This window comes from Syngnathus typhle, unplaced genomic scaffold (genome assembly GCF_033458585.1).
Source record: "Syngnathus typhle isolate RoL2023-S1 ecotype Sweden unplaced genomic scaffold, RoL_Styp_1.0 HiC_scaffold_488, whole genome shotgun sequence".
Lineage (NCBI taxonomy): Eukaryota > Metazoa > Chordata > Actinopteri > Syngnathiformes > Syngnathidae > Syngnathus > Syngnathus typhle.
The window spans coordinates 595-17,040 of NW_026872389.1; the positions used below are offsets into that span (position 1 = coordinate 595).

Consider the following 16,446-nt stretch of genomic DNA (forward strand, 5'->3'; position numbering starts at 1 on the left):
CGCTAAGTATTTTCAAGAAGTTGCAGTTTGACGGCCAACAGATAGTGGCCACACACAAATTCCAAAGTTGACCTCTTACATGTTTGCAAACTTTTAAACAGGAAGTCAAATGACAGACGGGCACGAGCGCACGCATACGCACACGCACGCACGCACGCACGCACGCACACGCACACACACACAGTTAGTGGAGTTTTATGGGGCAGCTGTTGACCAAAAAGGGCTCTGGGGGAAGCAACAAGTTGACTTTTTAAATGTTTGCAAACTTTTAAACAGGAAGTCAAACACGTTCACGCGCCCGCACGCACGCACACACACACCGACACGCGTCCAGAGAGTTTGCTTTTGTCATTTATTTAGGAAAATAGATGAGGATTGCATTTGTTAAATAGGAACTATGTACACGTTGACGTCGAAATTAAATAAAACTGTACACACATTGCATGGTCTGAATTGAAGACCCGCCCACTGGCACCACAGACACAATTTCGGTATAAAACCACGAAGGCAAAGTGGCATGTCGCGCGCACCTTTTGCCGATGGGCGACGCTCGGTCGTCGGCGGGCGCAGGTTAACGACACGCTTGGCAAAACGGAGGCCCGGATTGGAAAAGTGCAAAGGGTGCGCAACATTCAGTCTTTGGTTTCCTCTAGTTTTTTCTCTCTTGGCAAAAGCAAAGAAAGGAGGAAAAGCTTTCTTTCATTGCGTCGGCTTCTTCCAAAGAAAAATCCTTTGCCGCGCTGGAGGTCAAACCTGCGGAGGAGGACAAAGAAGACAAAGATGCCAGTGACTGACGTGATGCGGAAGGCCTGCCCATCATCTTCGCTGTGAGTCGTGAGTTGCGTTGAATTTCTTTTCAAGCACACAGTTGGAGGCCCTCAGTCACCCGTTGTGTACGAACACCAGGAAACATTGGCCAAAAAAACTCTTTGGTCAAGTTTGTCTTACCTGGAGCGGAATCCGCCATCTTTAGTTATCTTTAGCCATCTTTAGATGCAACGCGCGAGGTGTAAACCTTAAACGCTGTCGCTACTTTTGAAAATCTACTTTCAGTTTGTTGTCTGGTGTTTTTTGCAGTTGCATTGTATTGCATGAACAAAAGGCTTTTTTTTTCATTCTTAGTTGTAGTGATTTTGTTTCTTTAACTCAGAGGTGTGTCATTGATATGACCTATCGGTGGATGGATGGATGGATGGATGGTGGATGAATGATTGGATGATTGGATGGATGATGGATGGATGGATGGATGTACACACAACCACACACACATTCGTACACATACGTCCATCCTTGAAAAGCAACAAAGTCATCTGTTTTTTGTCCCCCACCCCGCCCCCAAATTGTGCAAAAGTCAGAGGTGAGTTTGCGTCTTGCTGGACCGCCACGTTGTTTCCTGTTTGAGTTGGAGAGGAGCCTGTTGAGTGCACACGGGTGCTGACTTGTGAGCCAGCGCCCTCCGTTCCTTCCTCCTCCCAAACGCCCAGCTTTTGTGTGTGTACCTCGGTGGCAAAGACGCAGTGTTCCATCTGCTCGGGCAGGGCCAGGACGGGCCGGTAGCGCCCTTCTGCCAGCAAAGTTGCCGCCGCCTCCTCGCGCTCCACTCTAACAGAGCGACAGACAGACAGACAGACAGACAGACAGACAGACAGACAGACAGACGGCCAAAGCGTTAGATTGCACAACACTGACACCTTCCTGACATTTCATGCCGAGTGACGAGAAAAAGGTACCCGAGCACATTGGGCCAAAAGGGAGGGAAGGAATACACAAAGAGTTTGGAAGAAAACATAAAGCTGCCGAGGGTGGGCCGGCCACCCGTTAGGTCTTAGAACAGCCACTGCGCTGCGCTGCGCTGCGAACACAAAGTTGACGTTTCAAGGCAGCGTCGGCGACGTTGCGTGTCCGGCGGAACCGCCCCAGCCGGATGGGGATTTGACACCTGGGTCGCCCTCATGTTTGAGCAGCGTGATGGTTACCAAAGTGCAGCAAGCAAACACTGTTGGCAAACTTTGCTTGAACTGTTCCACTTCAAATGTTGTCGTTCGGAGTACGCCCAAACGGCTTTCTACAGTTAGCGTTCAAAACAAAAGATTCCATATTTGAAAGTAAAAAATTGCTTTTGGCCCCTTTCTTACCTGTCCAACTTGTTGCTGATTTGCTCCAGGGCCGGCTTGTAGTCAGTGGCCATTTTGTTTTTGAAGACAGTCCCGCGCCTGGCTCCGTCCCCGCTCAGCGCCACGTCCTTATTGGACACTTTGACGTGTCCCCTGTCCTCGGCCACCAATCGGTTGTTCACGGCCTCCAGGTTGTTCTTGACCGACGCCGAGGCGGCCGCCAGCTCCCTGCCGCGCCGCAGTTGGCGCGCGACAAAGACGGCGCCCGCCGCCAGGAGGCTCAGCATCACGGCGGCCAGCGCGCAGGCGGCGGCCAGCGCGGCAGGGAACGCGTCCTCGGAAGGCGGCGGCTGTGGCGGCCCGGCCGGCCAGACCGCGTCCTCGCAGCGCGCCCCCATGAATCCCGGCGGACACTGGCACACGGGCCCCGAGAAGTGGGCAAAGCAGCGGCCGCCGTTGAGGCACGGAAAGCGGTCGCAGGGGCTGGAGCGCAAGGAGCAGTCCTTGCCGCCAAAGCCCAGCGCGCACGTGCACGTGAAGTCGGCCACGCCGTCGGCGCAGGTTCCGGCGTTGCGGCAAGGGTTGCTGGCGCAGTCGTCCACGTTGGTCTGGCAGCGGGGGCCGGCGAAACCTGGGCGGCAGCGGCACGCCGCCGCGTCCGCCTGGTCGGAGCCCGAGTCCACGCACTCGCCGCCTTGAGGCAAAAGGAAAAACACCTTGGCTTAGCGTGGCAGCCTACCATCGACACAATGGCTTCCAAAGCACTTGGCCTGCCTGCCTGCCTGCCTGCCTGCCTGCCTGCCTGCCTGCCTGCCTGCCTGCCTGCCTGCCTGCCTGCCTGCCTGCCTGCCTGCCTGCCTGCCTGCCTGCCTGCCTGCCTGGCTGCCTGCCTGGCTGCCTGCCTGGCTGCCTGCCTGGCTGCCTGCCTGCCTGGCTGCCTGCCTGGCTGCCTGCCTGGCTGCCTGCCTGGCTGCCTGCCTGCCTGCCTGGCTGCCTGCCTGGCTGCCTGCCTGGCTGCCTGCCTGCCTGCCTGCCTGCCTGCCTGCCTGCCTGCCTGCCTGCCTGCCTGCCTGGCTGCCTGCCTGCCTGCCTGCCTGCCTGCCTGCCTGCCTGCCTGCCTGGCTGCCTGCCTGCCTGCCTGCCTGGCTGCCTGGCTGCCTGGCTGCCTGGCTGCCTGCCTGCCTGCCTGGCTGCCTGCCTGCCTGCCTGCCTTCAAAACACGTTAGCTTAGCGTGTTATCCCGTCGTAAAATTTGGATTCTATGCGTCTTTGTATGTTGCCTTAGGCGAGCAGCAGTGAGACTACTAGAAGCTATTTTGGCGGTACAGAGAAGCTCTCGTTTCAGTAATGTGTCGGTACTTAGAATATGGAAGGGCCATTTGTCCGTGACCAGGAAGACCCTTGTCCGTGCCCTTTTAGGGGCATCGACTGAGACTCCAACCGCAGCTGCTGTCTTACGAGGTACAAAAGATGTGGGGCCACAGAAAGAGAGGGAAGAGAGAGAGAGAGGAGAAGGAAAAAGCTGCAAACATCTTTGCTTTTGGGGCCACTCGAACTTTTGGAGAGACATCACTCTGACATCGGTTGAATCCAATCTTTTCCCAATCAGCCGTGTGTCACTGGAGGGCCAGCCATCGTCCACCCACTGGAGTGCTTCCTTCTCCACCGAGTGTTTTTTGGAGACCAGCGAAGCAACAAAGACCATTCACTCCAATCCGTTGACAACACCCCATGATATTGGAACAACTAACAAGCACTTGACAAGTAAGCAAAAGGAAGGAAATACCAGTGTGTTCCAAATGGAGTTATTTCCCTTGTTTTCCAAGGATATCAAATTACGACTTGACTAAAGGATGATGGAAAATAGCCCCCTCGCACCCTGAAATTGGGATTGCAATTGGACGCGCTTGAAATCAAAGCTTCCTGTGTGAATGCATAAAGACGACCCTTTTGTTTGCGAGAGATTGTTAAATGTGTCAAAAGTTACAAAACCAAATGAATGAACCACATTCCCATTGGAATAGCTTCACCACCACCGTCATTTGAAACGGGTACAAATACGCCAGGTTGAAAAGGAAGTGCACCCGCAACTAGCATGCCATCACTTTGCTATTGTATAGTTCACGCTCGACAAGTAGCTTACTTTGGGAAAAAAAAGAGAAAGAAAAGGCTTTTAAAAATCAACCATGGCGTCATATTTTGCAGTGAAGGAACTGAACTTGCAGTTCAAGTTACAAAGGTGGTTCTGGCAAAAGTGAGGCAGGCGTAAACACAGTCGAAGATCGCGCAAGTAACATTGCAGCGTGGCTGGGCCGCATGACGGACGGAGGCAGCCTGGCGGCGGCGGCGGCGGCTGGCAGCGTCATGCCGCTGCGGTGACATTCAACAAGGGCTTTTAATGAAGCAATGAATGAATGAATGTCAGCAACAGGAAGCGGCCGCCACCGCCGCTGCCGCCGTCGCCACGCCTGTTTTGATGAAGCCTCTGCGGGCTTCTTCTTGATCTGACCTCCGCGGTGAAAGGGAACAAAACGCTGACTCCACCACCCGCTTGGCCTTTTGGACTTGACACTGACCCCATGCAAATCACTTTTGGTCCATGGCGGGAAAAGGCCGGACGAGCTGCTTGAGAGCAATTATTGCGCCAACCCCATGCTCTTGTCGAAAGAGATTCAACCGCTGCTTTCACCAACTGACGCTAATGTGAATAAGGACCAAGCGCTTTCCTTTCAACACTGGCTCAGAGGCGCCGTGATGGCAGCTAGGCTAAAGTCAGCTACGCTGTCCATTGACCATCTGAGAGACTGCCAGAGGAGGATGGCTGGCTCACTTGTCCTGGCCCATATGGAGCCGCTTTGATTCCAAGGCGTTCCAGGCTGGCCAATAGCGGAGGTCCGCTACATATGAATCCATTTATTAGTGAACAAAAGTCCAGGAATCAATGCAACGCCTCTGTTAGCGTGTTTACTCTGCTTGTGCTCGGAAACACGCCACTGGCCGGGGTCCACGTTTGTGTGGCGGCGGCGGCGGCGGCGGCGGCAGCGGCGGCCTTTCTTGTTTCCTGCTTGTCAGGCGGGAACGTTTTGGAGATTGAGGATAAGATGAATGCGCCCGAGGGGAGATAACCATCGACTAATGTGGCCATTTCACGCTCTCGTTTGGGCCGCGCTGGCGCCGTCCGTCACTTCCTGATTGGCCACCGCTGCAGTCGTGGCCTTTTTTTAGCTTTAGCTGCAAGTCAGCTGTGTTTTGGCTGCGCTTTAGCCACAGTGCCGCCGAGCCCTCCGGCAACATTTTTTCCAAAAATGACAAGAGCGGCGCTAATGTTAGCAACATCCTTGTTTCCTGCACAGTGTGTGTGTGGGGGGAATCCTGGATCCAAATCTACACTCAAGATATTCGAAAGCGGAATGGTTACATGGTCATACATCGGCGTCAATATTCGGAGTCTACTTTTGTCCGCTTAAGAGTCTTTTGTTCACCATCCGACAAGCTGGAGACTAATGTTGGCCTAGCGGGGTGTGGCGCAATTGAGTTACCGTTAGCACAGGGGTTGCTGCTGCAGCGGTTGGCCTTCATCTCGCAGTTGGAGCCGGCGTACCCCGGCGGGCAGCGGCAGGTGTAGCTGCCGCCGCCGCCGCCGCCGCCGCCGCCTCCCGACGTGGCCGCCTCGCACACGCCGCGGTTGAAGCACGGCTCGTCGGCGCACGTCAGGACGCCGCCGGTGCCGCAATCAGGGCCGGAGAAGCCCCGAGGACACACGCACAGGAAGCCGTCCGACAAATTCTGAAAGCAAACCAAGAAAAAGACTTTTAGCAAACACTGTGCTGGGCGCTAAAAAGAGCCACTCTTTCAAAAAGGAGACAAGCAATTGAAAGGAAAATGGACTCCGATAAGCACATTTCAATTCTTGCCCAGAGGAGGCAGCCATTTTGCTTTCAGACAGAAAAACGGATGTATTGATGATGTCTTTGGGTGTCGGAGAGCAAGGCGCTATCAGGGGCCGCACTTGACGACTCCATGCCGCCGCCATCCGTCCGCCAACCTAACTAACGTAAAGCACGCGCTGAGAACAGCCCAAATATAACAGCGCTGGTCGGCAACCCAAGATGGCTGCCCTCTGGCGACCCAAGGCGGCTGCCCTCCGGCTTCAGCTGCCTACACCTTCTCATTTTGCTCTTTAAAGTTGGATGTTGTGCGCTTTAACGCGCTTCCGGACAGACATCTAGACTGTCAAAAATGGAGCAAAACACAAATAATGCATTTCAGGAAAAGAAAAATGGAGAGGAATTTTCAATCCATTTATTTGGGCTTAAATGTTCCTACGTTGAAAGAGGTTGGCTTTTTTTTGACTCATCATGTTGGAACGCTGCTGAGTCAGCCGAAAGACTTTGGGGACCGGCGACCAATCTGCAGCTCTTCATCCGCTCAATTGTACAAGGCCCGCTCTCGCCTTTTCCGCGCTTTTTGGGTGGACATAGATTTGTTTTGATCTTTGTGATTCTACGAGACACGGGCTGGGCTATGTGAAATGTTACCTTTACAGAATCAATGGGTTGCAATGGCATCCTATCCTATTGTAAAGCACCAGTTGGCTATCGTAGAGGGCCATAAAAACAAAAATTGATTGATTGATTGATTGATTGATTGATTGATTGAAGATGACAGGAGTGTGGGCACGTTCTAACGCAAGGCGACCCTGTAACGTGTCATTGTTGCGGCACTGACTTTGCTCTCCCCCAAAGATAGCCAGTAGAAAGCCACGCTGGACTCAAAACATTGTCAAAACGCCCGAACACACACATATATATATATATATATATATATATATATATGTGTATATATGTGTATACATATATACACACACACACACTCACATATACACACATAGACGTACATACACACACACACATTATATATATATATATATATATATATATATATATATATATATATATATATATATATATATATATATGTGTATACATATATACACACACACACACACACTCACACATACACACATAGACGTACATACACACACACACATTATATATATATATATATATATATATATATATATATATATACATATATATGCTTCTTCCTAAATGATAAAAATATTCCTTTAGAAAAATGCATTTTGTCTTTACTTGTGTGTTCTTCGACAACTATGTTTGATGATGGCAAACATTAAAGTGCGCCAAACATGCAAACAAACAGACTTTGGACGATACAGCCCTGTGCCAGCAAGTTGACACGTGACTGGTTCAGTGTTTATGAAGATGGACTCAGTTTCGGACACCCCCCCACCCCATTCACTGGACTAAATGTAGTCTGGCATCGACTGGTGACGGATCCATTGTTTGTGTAGACGCATGTCCCGGGACGTCAACTGTGGCAACCAGTCCATGGTTTATCTCCGCATGCCCTGACAGGGAGTTGCTGTTGTTGAAAGGGCCTCCATCCGGCCAGTGCAGTTTTGGGTCGGCATCTTCAACAGCGTGTCCTGGCAAATTTGCGCCTGCAAGCGAGGTCATCCTTGAGCGTGGGTGCCTCAAGACTTGCGCTTTCCTTAGGTCTGCTTTTGTGGCAGGCACTGCAGATGAGCGCTCGGTGGGCCGCTCGGGCGCCTCGGTCCTCAGGCGGCAACGATGAAAGAGAGTAGCAGAAGAAGCGGCGCGAGTCGGCACCACTGGCGGAGGCTTGCAGACGGGACGCAGCCAGGTGGGTCCTTTTGAACACTTTGAGTTTCCTCCGTGCGGTGTTTCAAGTGGTGGGAATCACTTCATTCTGGGTGGAGCCTTGCCTTGGGGAGAGGCGGCGGCGGCGGCGGCGGCGGCGGCGGCGGGAGACCTCCACGCAGGGGAGTTCGCGGTGGCCAACGTCCAAGAAGGGAACAAAGTCAGCATAGGCGGCTGGCCGGCTCGGGCAGGCGGGCCGGTGGACAGTTGCTGATGGTGGTCAAGGTGGCATCAGTGAAGGATTGCCGCGAGGCCGGCTGGCCCGCCCGCCCGCCCGCCTGCCGGCCGGCCGTCTAACGTCATCCGAGACTTGGCGTTTCCTGACCTCATCAATCATCGTTGGGGGGAGCCTTTCCTCAAGGAGATGTCGCAGCAGTCAATCATACTTGATGATTCTTTGGAGTGCGACGACTCGGCAAAGGGGCGGCGCAGATGGACAATGGGCTGGCCCCGTCCCATCCGCAGATGGACAATGGGCTGGCCCCGTCCCGTCCCGTAACAGCTGCCAGTAGCCTGGAGTGGGTTGCCTGCTCTGGTGTTTGCATGTGGCCTGATATCGGGCGGCGACCATTCTATCGTTTGTCCATACGTAAGCCGACATAGACTGGCCAAAGCGCGGCAAAGCAGCATCATCGTAAAAACGATGAGTAATATTCATTCTGACTTGTTGTGACAAATGCGCACACGAGGTCATCCACGGAGCTTGCTAGCTAGCTAGAAATGGGGGAGCGCTTGTAAACAAGCAAGGCAAGTGGAAATTGCTTATTTTGGCAACATTTTGGGAAGACCATGTGGAGGTCAGGTGCAAGATGTGTTTTGCAAAATGTTCAATGATGGATTTTTGTTCATTCTTATTCTTCCAAATGCAGTAGTGGCCGGTCGACTACCCACTTACTACAGTTGAAAATGTGACGATGATGGAGAAATAAGAGGGATTGAAGTCACAGTATCCATTGATCAAAATATTCAGCAAAAACCCTTTTTCTCAGTGTGACTGCTGTGCTAGATGGCGAAGGAAGGAGGCTGGGAGGGTATTTCCATCGTAGGATGTTTGTTTTGATGAGGAAACTTGAATGTATACATTTGCACTCTTTGGTCAGAGTGGAACTTACATTTTTACAGTGTTAAACGTTATTGGATTGGATTCAATATTTTCTCGTGCGCTCCTTTGAATGATCAATTATTACCAACATAATGAGGGTCAACGGTCTACGCTCTGTGACTGGCCGAAGGATATTTAGGACGGAAGGACTGGCGAGCGGGCGAGGCGGACGCGGGCCGGTTGAGCTCACCTTGCAGCTGCCTCCGTTCCTGCAGGGGGCGCTTTCGCACAGGTCGTTCTTGATCTCGCAGTTGTTCCCGCTGAATCCTGGCCTGCAGGCGCAGGTGTAGCTGCCCTGCCCGGTGTTGGTGCACGAGGCGCCGTTGCGGCACGGCTTGTGGTTGGTGCAGTAGTTGAGGTCTGCGGGCGGCAAAAAAAGCCCGTCGCTCAGGCGGGCCCGACGCCGACCGGCCGGCCGCCCGGCCAGCGGGGGCTTTGCACCGGCACTCACCCTGGTCGCAGTAGAGTCCGCCCCAGCCCTCTTTGCAGTCGCACTGCCACGGCTGCCGGCAGGTCCCGTGCAGGCATCCGGGGTGGCGCGCGCACTGCTCGCAGCGCTCGCCCTGCCAGCCCTGACGACACGTGCACTCGCCGGGGGCCTCGCAGAAGCCGTGCTCGGCGCTGCAGCCGGAAGCGCAGATGGCTGGAGGCGAGGAAGGAAGGAAGGAAGGAAGCAAGGAAAGAAGGATGGATGGATGGATGGATGGATGGATGGATGGATGGATGGATGGATGGATGGATGGATGGATGGATGGATGGATGGATGGATGGATGGATGGATGGATGGAGGGAGGGATGGATGGATGGATGGATGGATGGGAGGGGGGTGGGAGGGAGGGAGCAAAGATGCCAGCAAGTCAGCCAGGGCGTGTGAAAAAAAAAAAAACAAGGTCCAAACTGTTGCTGGAACGTGCGCACACACAAGCACATGACCTCACATGCACAAACGCACACCAGTACACTTACACACAAGCGTGCTCACGCAACTTCACTTACATAAACATGAACATGTATAATACTGTATATACTTGCACACTCATATATATTAACACGTACGCACAAACACCGCAGAGCACCTTTGCATGAATACGCACAGTACAAAGTGCAAAGTACATACAGATATACACAAACACATTACCAGGCACTAACCACACAACCACGCACACACACACGACATGCACTTGCATGCAGGTGGTCTACGCAACAAAAGTGACACGTGCCATCTCTTTTCATGGCCACATTAAGCACGGCACCGGGGGGGGGCAATTGTGAGTGTGTATGTGGGGGGGGGGGGGGGGGGGGCGGCATTGTTGGGCTCAGAACAGGCGGCCTTCTCACACACATACATACACACACACACACACACACACACACAAATACAATTGGAAAAAAGTTGGAGAAAAGGAAGCGAGGGAAGCAAAGGAGAGAATGGCCAAAGCTGGGAAAAGAAGTCAAAGTGAGCGGCGGACTCACGCCGAGCGCAGTACTGGCCCGCCCAGCCGTCCAGGCACTGGCGCTGGCCGTCGCGCCGGCAGCTGTAGTGTCCGAAGGTGTCGTTTCGGGGCCGGCAGAAGGCAGCGCAGGCGTCGCCGTGATAGTGCTGGTCGCACACGGCGCGGTACGCGTAATGCACACGGCTGCCGCGCTCGCCAAAGTGGACGTCCTGTAACCAATCCTCGCCTACGCGCAGCTGCCGCCGTGTCGCCAGGCGGCTGATCAGGTTGTTCTGGTTCTCTGAGGCAACAGAAAAAGGGGGACACACGCAGCCAAGGAGTCAACTTTGAGGACTTGAAGGCAAGCGGACTGAGGCACGAGTCAACTGAGCTCCGTTCTTGGGCCTCGTTCACGAGGAATCCCAAATAAGGTGCACAGTACATGACCGCCCGGTCGCCATTTGTGGGGAGGGGAGCCAGGCCCCGTTGTCTGCTGAAAACGCAACTACGTTGGTGCTCAGTGGACCATCTCGAGGCTCTAGTGAGGAGCCTTCGTGTTGTCTAATGCAAAAGCGGTGCTTTGGCGCCACCCTGTGGCATCTACAGGCAACCGCAAGGCGCTATGGAGAGACTTATAGAACGGTTGCTCGCTCGCTCGCTCGCTCGCAACCCCCAGATTGAGGCACAAGACAACCTGACAGCTGCTTGAGGCACTAAACTTGTACGTATTGCCAAGCCCACTTGAGGGGGTGCATGGTGACGACCTAAGTCAGGTCATTGAGGCACAACCTCAACCAAATTCAAAATGATGCGGCAAATTGTTCCCCAGAAAACACCCTGAACACGCTTGCCATAATATTCTATGTTCCACTTTCTCCAACTCCAGGTGCTGTTTTAGGCCCCAGACAAGAAGATGCAGCAAAAAAAAAAGGGGTCGATAGCACTGCAATGCCTATTGATGCCACAAGATGGTGCCACAGGGTTCATTTAGTTGAAGCGCAGCGCTTTGGGTTCCAATGGGGAATGACTTCAAAGATGGGAGGGGCATGAGTTGCAATTGGTGAATATGCGACTTTGAGTGCGTGGAGGCGCCGCTCGGTGTAGAAACTGAGGTACTGCAGCAGAGTTGTACCTGCGGAGTTGAGTTGGGAAGACTCGGCAGTCCAGGCCTCCAAGATCAAAGAGAAAGTTCCCTGGAGGAAAGCAAAAGGTTTGTCCATGAACAAAGCAGTGGATGGTGGGGGGTCGGCTCGGCTCGGCGGGGGCCTACTTACAGGCCACTTGAAGTGGAAGGGCACCCGAAGGGGATCGCTGCCGCCGATGGAGCCCGGGTCAGTGGCCAGGATCTCGGTGAGCGCGGTCCCGTACGTGCAGGGCGGCTTGGGGTCGATGACGTCCTGTGCATGCTTGAGGCACACCCGGAAGAAGAGGTGGCACACGCGCGACGGCGTTCGGCACAGCGGCGCGCTCGTGCCCGTGCCCGTGCGCGTCAGCGACTCGATCTTCAGTTCGAACACGCCGGACGACTCCGTCTGCAGATTGACATGCACCATCCATGACGTCATTGGGACAAAAACGAGGGAGCACACGGACGCGACCCAAAGAGACAAAATGGGGCTCAATCACGGCAATGCAAACACACAAAAACGGTCGATTCGATCTTGGCAAAAATCGAAAATGTCCTTCAAGATAGAAAGGGAGTCGACGTTCAAAAAAGAAAAAGGATCATTCATATTACTGCTGCGAGACAGCAATTACGTCAAGACGTTGAAGCCGTTCAGCTCTTGCTTTTTCTTTCGTGATCTTATCTAACTTAGCGGAAAACGCGCGCACACACGACGGACAATAAGTAGCAAGCCACATACAAGTTCAACAAGTCTGAATTCACGAATGACACGAGTGAAGCAATTTTAAAAAAGAAAGTCAAAGGTCGCGCGCCCGCACGCCCGCACGCCCGTGTGCGTAAAAGCGCTCGAGGGCGTCGGAGGAGAGTCGAGTCAAGATGTCAACACGAGTCAAGTCAGGGCGACGAAGCGAAAGTAGACAAGTGGAGTCGATTCGAGCAAAGTAAAACAAAGTACTGACGGTGAGCGCTCGCATTAGGATGACGAGCAGAGCGGCCAGCAGGCAGCGCGCCATGGCGCCTCCGAGCTGCATCCAGAAGTTACCAACACGAAAGTCCAAAACGTGCGGAGCACAGCGACGGCAGCCAGCCAGCCAGCCAGGCAGGAAGACAGGCAGGCAGGCAGGCAGGCAGGCAGGCAGGCAGCCAGGCAGGCAGACAGCCAGGTAGGTAGGTAAGGTAGGCAGCCGCGCTCTCTACGACAGTGAAAGAGACGAGCGCGAGCGCAGCGGCAGCGGCAGTGGCAGCGCCAGGTAGGAAGGTTGAATACTGAAGACTGGAGCGCGGCCCGGAGGGACTTTTTTTTTTATATAGCAGTGGGGCAGTGTGGGGGTGGGGGAGGAGGAGGAGGCGGAGGAGGAAGGAAGAAAGTGGGGTGGGGAAAGGGCCGAGAGAGAAGCGGGAGGGAGGGCGCGTTCACTGCAAGAAATGTCGCTCGCTCGCTCGCTCGCTCGCCCGAAGGCTAAAAATAATGTTTGTCATACCGAAAGTGCTTTCTGGTTAATCAATTGCCGGCGGGACGCAACGTAACTTCCGGCACAACACAACAACACGACTTCACTGTAAAGTTATTCGGAACAAGTTGGCACACACAAACGTGGAGCTGGACGTGCTGATTGATGTCACTTCCATGTATGGGCATAGCCACGTGACATCTATCTTTGCACTTGCGAGCTCCATCAACACTGGACATCTTCTCCATCTATTCGTGCACGTAACGCGTACGACTCGACGTGACGTCATTCACATTTATATCCGAATCATGTGTGGTCGTCAAGTCTGCTCCGAGGGCACACATGGGACGACGCCACGCATGCACGCACGCACACAAACACGAGCAAACACATGCACATGCACATCAAATCATCGAGTGAAACCTACAGTGGACGCCGTGACGTCGATGACGGTGTGCACATTTTAGGGGCGGGCAAAAGGACTGACGTCACAGCCGAAAAGCGCTGGCACCTGACTGGCCGCGCCCGCCCCACTTTTTTTTCGCCCTAATGAGGGCAGCGCGTGCCTCGAATACTACCAGACACGCACCAGGCACGCTCCCGCGACAGTGTGTGAGTGCGTGTGCGTTCTCGACACGTTCACGCATAGTAAACAAACCTAATACACATCAATCCATTTGAAAGCTCCCCGTGAAGACGCGGGTGCACGCCGCATCAGGAAGCGCGAAGGCAAAATGTAGGCATATTCCATCGCGCGCCATCTGCCCATTGACCCCCCGACGGTTGCCCATCCTACCCCCCGACGGTTGCCCATCCTACCCCCCGACGGTTGCCCATCCTACCCCCCACCCCTCTCGCCACGCGCCCTTTTGTTCGCGTGTGAGCAAGTGGCTCGCGTGAAGGAAGGTGTCAACTCCACCAAGGCAAGCGGCGTCCATGCGTACGTGTGAAGGCCTCGTGTCGCTTTGAGGAAGGGCGTGCGGGAGGGTTAGGGAGCTTGGCCCGCCCCGCCCCCCTTATTCCCACCTTTTCCTCCCGGCGGGGTGCCGTGGGAACGTCTGCTGAGGTGCGACCACGCGTGAGGAGTCATAAATGTCAGGTGCCAAATCGACACCCGCACGCGCACCGCATGCATGCAAGGGATCACCAAACGCACGGCAATCCTTTTTTGGTGGGTCATCTTGTCTGTCAATCAAGAGCAGGCGAAGAAAGACAGCAAGCGCTGGTGAACTTGTCAACTCAACGAAGTGTTGACATTACGACGCGAGGCTGGTGCGCGGTCGGCATCAGTGCATGGCCATTGAAATGTAAACGCGCGCCAAACTTGACACCTAGCTCATTTGGCTCGATTCAAATTCAAGCATCAAATGGGCTGAAAGCGCAAGTAGTAGGTCATCTTGCAGCGCAAACTTAACACTTGATTTGCTCCAATGCACAACGAAGTAGAGCCAAATGGGACCAAATGGTGATACCTTACTTGCCTTGCCAGTGAGGAGGACGACGACGGAGAAGGAGGCGAAGAGAGAGGAGAGCGGGATGCGTGTCGCGAGGGAAGCAACCCTGCTTGCTGCCGTCGCCGCCGCCGCCGCCGCCGCCGCCGAGGGAGCCCAACGCATGCGTGCTCGGGGGCGTGCCTGTGTGGGACAAGGACGAACGACGCGCGCCGCTGAAAGGACAAAAGAACGGGACTTGGACTTTTGCAAACGGGCTTGACATCACATTGAGTTGAGCACCCGAAGATGTTGGGTTTGGAAAATAGCAAAACCATTTGAAAGACTCAAGCAAATTGCTAAGTGTGAAAGCGTGTATAGGTGTCACTTTTTTTTCTGTCGCTACAGTTTGTCACCAGCATGACAAGTGTGTGCGTGTGGGAGGGAGGGAAGTAGGGGGGTCAAATGGTCCTCAGTCATAAAGCACATGCCAGTGTTCCCGTGTTCACACGCTTAACACGCACCAAGGATCACAATCAAGTGGCAGCGAGGCTTCTCTTCAAAACTTGGGAAAAGCTCCAAATGGCTTCAACTGCTCGTCGAGCCGAGAATGAGCTTTGAAATGTCCGCCGCCGCACGCGTTCTCACGCAGCAATTGGGATGCTCAGTGAGAATCTTGACGCCCCCGGCTGGAGAACAGGCCATGCAAACGTGTCGACTCCAGAAAGGTACGGTGACGATGAGCAAATGTGTCGTTGGCTAAATGCTAAAAACATCGCACTTTACAACCACGAGCTGATTTCTTTTTTTTCTGGAGTGCAAAAACAAAATGCAAGTGTTTTGTTTAGCACTTGGCCAATATTTCTGTTCGACGCACATAACGACAATTTCCCCAAAAAAACGGAGGCATTGTTGATTTGTATTTTTTTATGTCTCCTTTGATCATAATATAGGTCTGCACGTCAACGAGTTTGCCATTGAAAAAGGATGATTGGCGGCTGGCCGGCTGCACACCTGCGTCCATTTCCTTTGGACACGAAAAAAACAACGTGACGCTCCTTGTCCAACAAAGCCATGTCGTGACATCATCGCTTACGAGCTGAACGCAGCCAGATGATCAAAGCGCTTCGACATTCTTTTGCCTTTAACAACATTCTAGCGCCTTTTAACGACATTCTTCGCACCAAACTACACGGCTGTAAAAGAAGCACAAGCGCAACTCCTACGGTGCCGCCGCGCGAGAATAGCGGCTGACCAAAAAACTTTACAACCCGGAGAGCCAGCGGGACGTACGCACGCACTCACGCACTCACGCCTTGGCTCCCGCGGGATTCCGGGTCATCCGGCCCGCCCGCCGCAAATCTGCAACGCCTTGTGCCACTGCAAATTGAGAACAGAAGGGAGCCAATGACCATGAATTGGAACACATTGGGACAAAAGAAGATTCAGCAAATGTGGACATGAGGCTTCTGGCCAGACTTGACCAGATGAGGACATCAAAAGTTGCCACGCAAAAAAAAGGACCTTGGAATTTGAGACTCACTGTCTTTTTAAATGGATGTCATGAACAAAGTACAAATAAGTGACAGAAACTAAGCGGACGCACCAAGATGATGCGGTGCACAAAGTTCATAAATAATAAGAATTAAAAAAAAGAGTGACGACAGACAGCAAGCGCCTCCCTCCGCCTCGGTGTCAGCCACCATCTTTGTGTGAATGGATAGTTTGTCTTTCTTGATGATTTGGCAGAGCTCTGAAGGAGGGGCCAAGTTGGGAGCCCCGCCGACCCAATCCGATCCGATGGGACGCTTGGTTCCCTGGAAGGGGCGGGGCGGGGCCTGCCAGCAAAAGCTGCGCTGGCTCCACAAAAAGCGTCTGATTGGAGGGCGCCGGTGTCCGCTCGCGCTCACTGCTGCTTGGAACGCCAAAAGCGTGAAGCGATGGAGCCCAGAGACACGCCCGCTTTCTTCTGCTGCGACCATTCGCCGACACGCTGCTCCTCCTCCTGCACACGCACACGCATTGCTGGTCAAAATGTTGGGAAGG

The 16,446-nt window shown here is 53.7% G+C and overlaps 1 protein-coding gene and 1 long non-coding RNA gene across 3 annotated transcripts; one reads left to right on the plus strand and one right to left on the minus strand.

The window, feature by feature from the left end:
• Nucleotides 1–331: 331 nt before the first annotated feature.
• On the minus strand, nt 332–12,851 carry LOC133149803 (delta-like protein C). Of its 2 annotated transcripts, XM_061271956.1 has the most exons (10): nt 12,479–12,848; nt 11,668–11,925; nt 11,526–11,586; nt 10,434–10,694; nt 9,412–9,603; nt 9,151–9,320; nt 5,654–5,900; nt 2,136–2,808; nt 1,500–1,602; nt 332–753 (listed from the first exon to the last, which is right to left on the minus strand). In XM_061271956.1, the coding sequence occupies exons 1-10, from the start codon at nt 12,548–12,550 to the stop codon at nt 748–750; spliced, it is 2,043 nt and encodes a 680-aa protein (XP_061127940.1). In that variant the 5' UTR covers nt 12,551–12,848; the 3' UTR covers nt 332–747. The 2 variants fall into 2 exon arrangements, with proteins under 2 accessions (XP_061127940.1, XP_061127939.1); XM_061271955.1 differs by having other exon boundaries at nt 332–1,602; nt 12,479–12,851.
• A 64-nt stretch (nt 12,852–12,915) lies between these two features.
• On the plus strand, nt 12,916–16,070 carry LOC133149804 (uncharacterized). Its single transcript, XR_009713675.1, has 2 exons — nt 12,916–15,128; nt 15,354–16,070. It is a non-coding gene; the product is annotated as an uncharacterized LOC133149804 (long non-coding RNA).
• The last annotated feature ends 376 nt before the right edge of the window (nt 16,071–16,446 follow it).

Coding starts and splice junctions, on each gene's coding strand:
- LOC133149803 (XM_061271955.1), bottom strand. CDS start 12,550: ATGCAGCTCGGAGGCGCCATGGCGCGCTGCCTGCTGGCCGCTCTGCTC. Junction 10,695..11,525: donor TTCCCAACTCAACTCCGCAG/GTACAACTCTGC, acceptor CTGTTGCCTCAG/AGAACCAGAACAACCTGATC. Junction 9,604..10,433: donor GGGCCAGTACTGCGCTCGGC/GTGAGTCCGCCG, acceptor CCTCGCCTCCAG/CCATCTGCGCTTCCGGCTGC.